An 11,302-nucleotide genomic window follows, 5' to 3' on the forward strand; every position below is an offset into this window, starting at 1 on the left:
TAAGGTCTAGGAGCACGAGGACAGATGCAGAGCCTCGGTCCGTTGCCATTAAAATGTCATTTACCACCTTCACAAGTGCCGTCTCAGTGCTATGATGGGGTCTAAAACCAGACTGAAGCATTTCGTATACATTGTTTGTCTTCAGGAAGGCAGTGAGTTGCTGCGCAACAGCCTTCTCTAAAATTTTTGCGAGGAATGGAAGATTCGAAATAGGCCGATAGTTTTTATATTTTCTGGGTCAAGGTTTGGCTTTTTCAAGAGAGGCTTTATTACTGCCACTTTTAGTGAGTTTGGTACACATCCAGTGGATAGAGAGCCGTTTATTATGTTCAACATAGGAGGGCCAAGCACAGGAAGCAGCTCTTTCAGTAGTTTAGTTGGAATAGGGTCCAGTATGCAGCTTGAAGGTTTAGAGGCCATGATTATTTTCATCATTGTGTCAAGAGATATAGTACTAAAAGACTTGAGCGTCTCTCTTGATCCTAGGTCCTGGCAGAGTTGTGCAGACTCAGGACAACTGAGGTTTGGAGGAATACGCAGGTTTAAAGAGGAGTCCGTAATTTGCTTTCTAATAATCATAATCTTTTCCTCAAAGAAGTTCATGAATTTATCACTGCTAAAGTGAAAGTCATCCTCTCTTGGGGAATGCTGCTTTTTAGTTAGCTTTGCGACAGTATCAAAAAGGAATTTCGGATTGTTCTTATTTTCCTCAATTAAGTTAGAAAAATAGGATGATCGAGCAGCAGTAAGGGCTCTTCGGTACTGCACGGTACCGTCCTTCCAAGCTAGTCGGAAGACTTCCAGTTTGGTGTGGCGCCATTTCCGTTCCAATTTTCTGGAAGCTTGCTTCAGAGCTCGGGTATTTTCTGTGTACCAGGGAGCTAGTTTCTTATGAGAAATTTTTTTAGTTTTTAGGGGTGCAACTGCATCTAGGGTATTGCGCAAGGTTAAATTGAGATACTCAGTTAGGTGGTTAACGGATTTTTGTCCTCTGGCGTCCTTGGGTAGGCAGAGGGAGTCTGGAAGGGCATCAAGGAATCTTTGTGTTGTCTGTGAATTTATAGCACGACTTTTGATGTTCCTTGGTTGGGGTCTGAGCAGATTATTTGTTGCAATTGCAAACGTAATAAAATGGTGGTCCGATAGTCCAGGATTATGAGGAAAAACATTAAGATCCACAACATTTATTCCATGGGACAAAACTAGGTCCAGCGTATGACTGTGACAGTGAGTGGGTCCAGAGACATGTTGGACAAAACCCACTGAGTCGATGATGGCTCCGAAAGCTCATGTCCCTGACTGACAGTGTTGTGTTTTAAAGCTCATGTCCCTGACTGACAGTGTTGTGTTTTAAAGCTCATGTCCCTGACTGATAGCGTTGTGTTTTAAAGCTCATGTCCCTGACTGACAGCGTTGTGTTTTAAAGCTCATGTCCCTGACTGACTGTGTTTTAAAGCTCATGTCCCTGACTGACAGCGTTGTGTTTTAAAGCTCATGTCCCTGACTGACTGTGTTTTAAAGCTCATGTCCCTGACTGACAGTGTTGTGTTTTAAAGCTCATGTCCCTGACTGACAGCGTTGTGTTTTAAAGCTCATGTCCCTGACTGACAGCGTTGTGTTATAAAGCTCATGTCCCTGACTGACAGTGTTTTAAAGCTCATGTCCCTGACTGACAGCGTTGTGTTATAAAGCTCATGTCCCTGACTGACAGCGTTGTGTTTTAAAGCTCATGTCCCTGACTGACAGCGTTGTGTTATAAAGCTCATGTCCCTGACTGACAGTGTTGCGTTTTAAAGCTCATGTCCCTGACTGACAGTGTTTTAAAGCTCATGTCCCTGACTGACAGCGTTGTGTTATAAAGCTCATGTCCCTGACTGACAGCGTTGTGTTTTAAAGCTCATGTCCCTGACTGACAGCGTTGTGTTTTAAAGCTCATGTCCCTGACTGACAGCGTTGTGTTTTAAAGCTCATGTCCCTGACTGACAGTGTTGTGTTTTAAAGCTCATGTCCCTGACTGACTTTGTTTTAAAGCTCATGTCCCTGACTGACAGCGTTGTGTTTTAAAGCTCATGTCCCTGACTGACTGTGTTTTAAAGCTCATGTCCCTGACTGACAGTGTTGTGTTTTAAAGCTCATGTCCCTGACTGACAGCGTTGTGTTTTAAAGCTCATGTCCCTGACTGACAGCGTTGTGTTATAAAGCTCATGTCCCTGACTGACAGTGTTTTAAAGCTCATGTCCCTGACTGACAGCGTTGTGTTATAAAGCTCATGTCCCTGACTGACAGCGTTGTGTTTTAAAGCTCATGTCCCTGACTGACAGCGTTGTGTTATAAAGCTCATGTCCCTGACTGACAGTGTTGCGTTTTAAAGCTCATGTCCCTGACTGACAGTGTTTTAAAGCTCATGTCCCTGACTGACAGCGTTGTGTTTTAAAGCTCATGTCCCTGACTGACAGCGTTGTGTTTTAAAGCTCATGTCCCTGACTGACAGCGTTGTGTTTTAAAGCTCATGTCCCTGACTGACAGTGTTGTGTTTTAAAGCTCATGTCCCTGACTGACTTTGTTTTAAAGCTCATGTCCCTGACTGACAGCGTTGTGTTTTAAAGCTCATGTCCCTGACTGATAGCGTTGTGTTTTAAAGCTCATGTCCCTGACTGACAGTGTTGTGTTTTAAAGCTCATGTCCCTGACTGACAGTGTTTTAAAGCTCATGTCCCTGACTGACAGTGTTGTGTTTTAAAGCTCATGTCCCTGACTGACAGTGTTTTAAAGCTCATGTCCCTGACTGACAGCGTTATAAAGCTCATGTCCCTGACTGACTGTGTTTTAAAGCTCTCCTCCGCAGGGCCACAGTGCTGAAACAACAGGGGAACTATCAGAGGGCGGCTGAAGACCTGAGGAACGTCCTGCAGACCGAACCACAGAACATCACTGCTACTGTTAGTGTCTCACACACACACACACACCACACACACACACACACACACACCACACACACACACACACACACACACACACCCACACCAGACCACACACACACACACGGTGTGTTGGAGTTACTTTAACCATTCTGTTCCCTCCACAAAATGAATGGCACCATCAGGACTCCTGTTTATTCAACAGACCGTAGTGACCATCAGACGTTACCGTAGTGACCATCAGACGGTACCGTAGTGACCATCAGACTGTACCGTAGTGACCGTCAGGTATCCTGTTTATTCAACAGACGTTACCGTAGTGACCGTCAGACGGTACCGTAGTGACCATCAGACTGTACCGTAGTGACCGTCAGGTATCCTGTTTATTCAACAGACGTTACCGTAGTGACCGTCAGGACTCCTGTTTATTCAACAGACGTTACCGTAGTGACCGTCAGGACTCCTGTTTATTCAACAGGCGTTACCGTAGTGACTGTCAGGACTCCTGTTTATTCAACAGACGTTACCGTAGTGACCGTTAGGACTCCTGTTTATTCAACAGACGTTACCGTAGTGACCATCAGGACTCCTGTTTATTCAACAGACGTTACCGTAGTGACCATCAGACGGTACCGTAGTGACCATCAGACGGTACCGTAGTGACCATCAGGCGTTACCGTAGTGACCATCAGGACTCCTGTTTATTCAAAAGACGTTACCGTAGTGACCATCAGACGGTACCGTAGTGACCATCAGACGGTACCGAATTGACCATCAGGACTCCTGTTTATTCAACAGACGTTACCGTAGTGACCATCAGACTGTACCGTAGTGACCATCAGACTGTACCGTAGTGACCATCAGGACTCCTGTTTATTCAACAGACGTTACCGTAGTGACCGTCAGGACTCCTGTTTATTCAACAGACGTTACCGTAGTGACCGTCAGGACTCCTGTTTATTCAACAGATGTTACCGTAGTGACCGTCAGGACTCCTGTTTATTCAACAGATGTTACCGTAGTGACCGTCAGGACTCATGTTTATTCAACAGACGGTACCGTAGTGACCATCAGACTGTACCGTAGTGACCATCAGACTGTACCATAGTGACCATCAGACGTTACCGTAGTGACCGTCAGACGTTACCGTAGTGACCATCAGACGTTACCGTAGTGACCGTCAGACGTTACCGTAGTGACCGTCAGACGTTACCGTAGTGACCGTCAGACATTACCGTAGTGACCGTCAGACTGTACCGTAGTGACCATCAGATGTTACCGTAGTGACCGTCAGACTGTACCGTAGTGACCATCAGACGTTACCGTAGTGACCATCAGACGTTACCGTAGTGACCGTCAGACGTTATCGTAGTGACCGTCAGGACTCCTGTTTTTTCAACAGACGTTACCGTAGTGACCATCAGACGGTACCGTAGTGACCATCAGACGGTACCGTAGTGACCATCAGGACTCCTGTTTATTCAACAGACGTTACCGTAGTGACCATCAGACTGTACCGTAGTGACCATCAGGACTCCTGTTTATTCAACAGACGTTACCGTAGTGACCGTCAGGACTCCTGTTTATTCAACAGATGTTACCGTAGTGACCGTCAGGACTCCTGTTTATTCAACAGACGTTACCGTAGTGACCGTCAGGACTCCTGTTTATTCAACAGATGTTACCGTAGTGACCGTCAGGACTCCTGTTTATTCAACAGATGTTACCGTAGTGACCGTCAGGACTCCTGTTTATTCAACAGATGTTACCGTAGTGACCGTCAGGACTCCTGTTTATTCAACAGACGTTACCGTAGTGACCATCAGGACTCCTGTTTATTCAACAGACGGTACCGTAGTGACCATCAGACTGTACCGTAGTGACCGTCAGACGTTATCGTAGTGACCATCAGACGTTACCGTAGTGACCATCAGCCGTTACCGTAGTGACCATCAGACGTTACCGTAGTGACCATCAGCCGTTACCGTAGTGACCGTCAGACGTTACCGTAGTGACCGTCAGACGTTACCGTACTGACCATCAGATGTTACCGTAGTGACCGTCAGACGTTACCGTAGTGACCATCAGACTGTACCGTAGTGACCATCAGATGTTACCGTAGTGACCGTCAGACTGTACCGTAGTGACCATCAGACGTTACCGTAGTGACCGTCAGACGTTATCGTAGTGACCGTCAGGACTCCTGTTTTTCAACAGACGTTACCGTAGTGACCATCAGACGGTACCGTAGTGACCATCAGACGGTACCGTAGTGACCATCAGGACTCCTGTTTATTCAACAGACGTTACCGTAGTGACCATCAGACTGTACCGTAGTGACCATCAGGACTCCTGTTTATTCAACAGACGTTACCGTAGTGACCGTCAGGACTCCTGTTTATTCAACAGATGTTACCGTAGTGACCGTCTGGACTCCTGTTTATTCAACAGACGTTACCGTAGTGACCGTCAGGACTCCTGTTTATTCAACAGATGTTACCGTAGTGACCGTCAGGACTCCTGTTTATTCAACAGACGTTACCGTAGTGACCATCAGGACTCCTGTTTATTCAACAGACGGTACCGTAGTGACCATCAGACTGTACCGTAGTGACCATCAGACTGTACCATAGTGACCATCAGGCGTTACCGTAGTGACCATCAGGCGTTACCGTAGTGACCATCAGACGTTACCGTAGTGACCGTCAGATGTTACCGTAGTGACCATCAGGCGTTACCGTAGTGACCATCAGCCGTTACCGTAGTGACCATCAGATGTTACCGTAGTGACCGTCAGACGTTACCGTAGTGACCATCAGACTGTACCGTAGTGACCATCAGATGTTACCGTAGTGACCGTCAGACTGTACCGTAGTGACCATCAGACGTTACCGTAGTGACCGTCAGACGTTATCGTAGTGACCGTCAGACGTTATCGTAGTGACCGTCAGGACTCCTGTTTTTTCAACAGACGTTACCGTAGTGACCATCAGACTGTACCGTAGTGACCATCAGGACTCCTGTTTATTCAACAGACGTTACCGTAGTGACCATCAGACGTTACCGTAGTGACCATCAGGACTCCTGTTTATTCAACAGACGTTACCGTAGTGACCATCAGACTGTACCGTAGTGACCATCAGGACTCCTGTTTATTCAACAGACGTTACCGTAGTGACCATCAGGACTCCTGTTTATTCAACAGACGTTACCGTAGTGACCATCAGACTGTACCGTAGTGACCATCAGACTGTACCGTAGTGACCATCAGGACTCCTGTTTATTCAACAGACGTTACCGTAGTGACCGTCAGGACTCCTGTTTATTCAACAGATGTTACCGTAGTGACCGTCAGGACTCCTGTTTATTCAACAGACGGTACCCGTAGTGACCATCAGACTGTACCATAGTGACCATCAGACTGTACCGTAGTGACCATCAGACTGTACCATAGTGACCATCAGACGGTACCGTAGTGACCGTCAGACGTTACCGTAGTGACCGTCAGACGTACCGTAGTGACCGTCAGACGTACCGTAGTGACCGTCAGACGGTACCATAGCGACCGTCAGACGGTACCGTAGTGACCGTCAGACGTTACCGTAGTGACCATCAGACTGTACCGTAGTGACCATCAGATGTTACCGTAGTGACCGTCAGACTGTACCGTAGTGACCATCAGACGTTACCGCAGTGACCGTCAGACGTTACCGTAGTGACCGTCAGACGTTATCGTAGTGACCGTCAGGACTCCTGTTTTTTCAACAGACGTTACCGTAGTGACCATCAGACTGTACCGTAGTGACCATCAGGACTCCTGTTTATTCAACAGACGTTACCGTAGTGACTGTCAGGACTCCTGTTTATTCAACAGACGTTACCGTAGTGACCGTCAGGACTCCTGTTTATTCAACAGACGTTACCGTAGTGACCGTCGGTACTCCTGTTTATTCAACAGACGGTACCGTAGTGACCATCAGACTGTACCGTAGTGACCATCAGACTGTACCATAGTGACCATCAGACTGTACCGTAGTGACCATCAGACTGTACCATAGTGACCATCAGACGGTACCGTAGTGACCGTCAGACGTTACCGTAGTGACCGTCAGACGTTACCGTAGTGACCGTCAGACGTACCGTAGTGACCGTCAGACGTTACCGTAGTGACCGTCAGACGTACCGTAGTGACCGTCAGACGTTACCGTAGTGACCATCAGATGTTACCGTAGTGACCGTCAGACGTTACCGTAGTGACCGTCAGGCCTGGAATGAAGGATATGGAGTTGACTTGTCTTCAGTCGTGTCACATTTCAAAGGAACGTTACGTCCAGGAAGTCCTGAATCGACTGGTCCTCCTGTTGTATCAACCTGTCTTCATCTGCATAACATGTTGTTTGACTGTGTTTTGAATCTAATGGAACAATGGGATGAACTATTTCAGTCTTCTTTTCTGCTTTTCCATCACACATCCTGGCCCACAGAAACTTCTGGTTGAGGTGGATAAGAAACTAATCCAGTGTCAACCGGAGACGGAACGTAAAAGCAAGAAGATCCTGATTCAGGAAGTGGAGGAGGATGAGATACGGGAAGAGCAGAGAGGTGAGTGACTGATCCCTTCACCTACTTAGTGAGATTCAACCATTATACCTCTCCGTTAGAAGTGACTGACCTCCAGCCCAGTCCTGGAGATCAACAGTCAGAAAAACAACTCCACCCCAATTTTCTCATGTTTCTATAACAACAGAAACATGCAAATGAGAAAACAACTCCACCCCAATTTCCTCATGTTTCTATAGCAACAGAAACATGCAAATGCAAGTCTAAGCCAATGAGTAGAGTTAGAGAGACATATTATTACCATTGTTGTTGTTCCTTAAACACCCAACAAGTGTTTAACCAGATCAGATGATGACTGATCCTAGACCTACTAAACAAAGAGGTTATTATATTACATTAAGGCTGGCTGCCTGGCTGGCTGGCTGGCTGGTTGGTTGGTTGCCTGGCTGGTTGGCTGGCTGGCTGGCTGGTTGGTTGGCTGGTTGGTTGCCTGCCTGGCTGGCTGGCTGGCTGACTGGCTGGTTGCCTGCCTGGCTGGTGGTTGGCTGGTTGGTTGGTTGGTTGCCTGGCTGGCTGGCTGGCTGGTTGGCTAGTTGGTTGGCTGGCTGGCTGGCTGGCTGGCTGGCTGGCTGACTGGCTGGTTGCCTGCCTGGCTGGTGGTTGGCTGGTTGGTTGCCTGCCTGGCTGGGTGGCTGACTGGTTGGTTGGTTGGCTGGCTGGCTGGCTGGTTGGCTAGTTGGTTGGCTGGCTGGCTGGCTGACTGGTTGGTTGGTTGCCTGGCTGGTTCGCTGGCTGGCTGGCTGGTTGTTTGGCTGGTTGGTTGCCTGCCTGGCTGGGTGGCTGACTGGTTGGTTGGTTGGCTGGCTGGTTGGCTAGTTGGTTGGCTGGCTGGCTGGCTGGCTGACTGGCTGGTTGCCTGCCTGGCTGGTGGTTGGCTGGTTGGTTGCCTGGCTGGCTGGCTGCTTGGTTGGTTGGTTGCCTGGTTGGTTGGCTGGTTGGTTGGTTGGTTGGTTGCCTGGTTGGTTGCCTGGTTGGTTGGTTGGTTGCCTGGTTGGTTGCCTGGTTGGTTGGCTGGTTGCCTGGTTGGTTGGTTGGTTGCCTGGTTGGTTGGTTGGTTGCCTGGTTGGTTGGTTGGTTGGCTGGTTGGTTGGTTGGTTGCCTGGTTGGTTGCCTGGTTGGTTGGTTGGTTGCCTGGTTGGTTGGCTGGTTGCCTGGTTGGCTGGTTGGTTGCCTGGCTGGTTGGTTGCCTGGTTGGTTGGTTGGTTGGTTGGCTGGCTGGCTGGTTGGTTGCCTGGTTGGTTGGTTGGTTGGCTGGTTGGTTGCCTGGTTGGTTGCCTGGTTGGTTGGCTGGCTGGTTGGTTGGTTGGTTGGTTGGCTGGTTGGTTGGTTGGCTGGTTGGTTGGTTGGTTGCCTGGTTGGTTGGCTGGTTGGTTGCCTGGTTGGTTGGCTGGTTCCCTAAGTGATCCAGAATCATTATCCTTAAGACCCAACAGACCTGACAGCCTGCTGCATTCTCCAAACACCACACCTGTCTGGGTTTACCCCAGAGAGCTGCTGTGGGTCTGTGCTGTGGGTCTGTGTCTGGCTGTGTGTCTGTGCTGTGGGTCTGTGCTGTGGGTCTGTGCTGTGGGTCTGTGTCTGGCTGTGGGTCTGTGTCTGGCTGTGGGTCTGTGCTGTGGGTCTGTGCTGCGGGTCTGTGTCTGGCTGTGTGTCTGTGCTGTGGGTCTGTGCTGTGGGTCTGTGTCTGGCTGTGGGTCTGTGTCTGGCTGTGGGTCTGTGCTGTGGGTCTGTGCTGTGGGTCTGTGCTGTGGGTCTGTGTCTGGCTGTGGGTCTGTGCTGTGGGTCTGTGCTGTGTGTCTGTGCTGTGGGTCTGTGCTGTGGGTCTGTGCTGTGTGTCTGTGCTGTGGGTCTGTGCTGTGGGTCTGTGTCTGGCTGTGGGTCTGTGCTGTGGGTCTGTGCTGTGTGTCTGTGCTGTGGGTCAGTGTTTGGCTGTGTGTCTGTGCTGTGTGTCTGTGCTGTGGGTCTGTGCTGTGGGTCTGTGCTGTGTGTCTGTGCTGTGGGTCTGTGCTGTGTGTCTGTGCTGTGTGTCTGTGTCTGGCTGTGGGTCTGTGCTGTGGGTCTGTGCTGTGGGTCTGTACTGTGTGTCTGTACTGTGTGTCAGTGTCTGGCTGTGTGTCTGTGCTGTGTGTCTGTGCTGTGGGTCAGTGTCTGGCTGTGTGTCTGTGCTGTGGGTCAGTGTCTGGCTGTGTGTCTGTGCTGTGTGTCTGTGCTGTGGGTCAGTGTCTGGCTGTGTGTCTGTGCTGTGGGTCAGTGTTTGGCTGTGTGTCTGTGCTGTGGGTCAGTGTTTGGCTGTGTGTCTGTGCTGTGGGTCTGTGCTGTGGGTCAGTGTTTGGCTGTGTGTCTGTGCTGTGGGTCAGTGTCTGGCTGTGTGTCTGTGCTGTGGGTCAGTGTCTGGCTGTGTGTCTGTGCTGTGGGTCAGTGTCTGGCTGTGTGTCTGTGCTGTGGGTCAGTGTTTGGCTGTGTGTCTGTGCTGTGGGTCTGTGCTGTGGGTCAGTGTTTGGCTGTGTGTCTGTGCTGTGGGTCAGTGTCTGGCTGTGTGTCTGTGCTGTAGATCAGTGTTGGGCTGTGTGTCTGTGCTGTGGGTCAGTGTCTGTGCTGTGGGTCAGTGTCTGGCTGTGTGTCTGTGCTGTGGGTCAGTGTCTGTGCTGTGGGTCAGTGTCTGGCTGTGTGTCTGGGCTGTGTGTCTGTGTTTGGCTGTGTGTCTGTGCTGTGGGTCAGTGTCTGGCTGTGTGTCTGTGCTGTGGGTCTGTGTCTGTGCTGTGGGTCTGTGCTGTGGGTCTGTGCTGTGGGTCTGTGTCTGGCTGTGGGTCTGTGTCTGGCTGTGGGTCTGTGCTGTGGGTCTGTGCTGTGGGTCTGTGCTGTGGGTCTGTGTCTGGCTGTGTGTCTGTGCTGTGGGTCTGTGCTGTGGGTCTGTGCTGTGGGTCTGTGCTGTGGGTCTGTGCTGTGGGTCTGTGTCTGGCTGTGGGTCTGTGCTGTGGGTCTGTGCTGTGGGTCTGTGCTGTGGGTCTGTGCTGTGTGTCTGTGCTGTGGGTCTGTGCTGTGGGTCTGTGTCTGGCTGTGGGTCTGTGTTTGGCTGTGTGTCTGTGCTGTGTGTCTGTGCTGTGGGTCTGTGCTGTGGGTCTGTGCTGTGGGTCTGTGCTGTGTGTCTGTGCTGTGGGTCTGTGCTGTGTGTCTGTGCTGTGTGTCTGTGTCTGGCTGTGGGTCTGTGCTGTGGGTCTGTGCTGTGGGTCTGTACTGTGTGTCTGTACTGTGTGTCAGTGTCTGGCTGTGTGTCTGTGCTGTGTGTCTGTGCTGTGGGTCAGTGTCTGGCTGTGTGTCTGTGCTGTGGGTCAGTGTCTGGCTGTGTGTCTGTGCTGTGTGTCTGTGCTGTGGGTCAGTGTCTGGCTGTGTGTCTGTGCTGTGGGTCAGTGTTTGGCTGTGTGTCTGTGCTGTGGGTCAGTGTTTGGCTGTGTGTCTGTGCTGTGGGTCTGTGCTGTGGGTCAGTGTTTGGCTGTGTGTCTGTGCTGTGGGTCAGTGTCTGGCTGTGTGTCTGTGCTGTGGGTCAGTGTCTGGCTGTGTGTCTGTGCTGTGGGTCAGTGTCTGGCTGTGTGTCTGTGTCTGTGTGTCTGTGCTGTGGGTCAGTGTTTGGCTGTGTGTCTGTGCTGTGGGTCTGTGCTGTGGGTCAGTGTTTGGCTGTGTGTCTGTGCTGTGGGTCAGTGTCTGGCTGTGTGTCTGTGCTGTAGATCAGTGTTGGGCTGTGTGTCTGTGCTGTGGGTCAGTGTCTGT

The 11,302-nt window shown here is 50.3% G+C and overlaps 1 protein-coding gene across 1 annotated transcript in view; it reads left to right on the top strand.

The window, feature by feature from the left end:
- Positions 1–7,519, top strand: part of LOC115124219 (sperm-associated antigen 1-like) — a gene marked incomplete at its 3' end in the record, with an annotated part of 28,171 nt that extends 20,652 nt beyond the window's left edge. The window contains exons 4-5 of the mRNA XM_065014732.1: positions 2,832–2,938; positions 7,402–7,519. Of these exons, the coding sequence (XP_064870804.1) occupies positions 2,832–2,938; positions 7,402–7,519 (225 nt within the window). The remainder of the gene's footprint in view (positions 1–2,831; positions 2,939–7,401) is intronic.
- Positions 7,520–11,302: the final 3,783 nt, after the last annotated feature.

This window comes from Oncorhynchus nerka, unplaced genomic scaffold (assembly GCF_034236695.1).
Source record: "Oncorhynchus nerka isolate Pitt River unplaced genomic scaffold, Oner_Uvic_2.0 unplaced_scaffold_2185, whole genome shotgun sequence".
NCBI lineage: Eukaryota > Metazoa > Chordata > Actinopteri > Salmoniformes > Salmonidae > Oncorhynchus > Oncorhynchus nerka.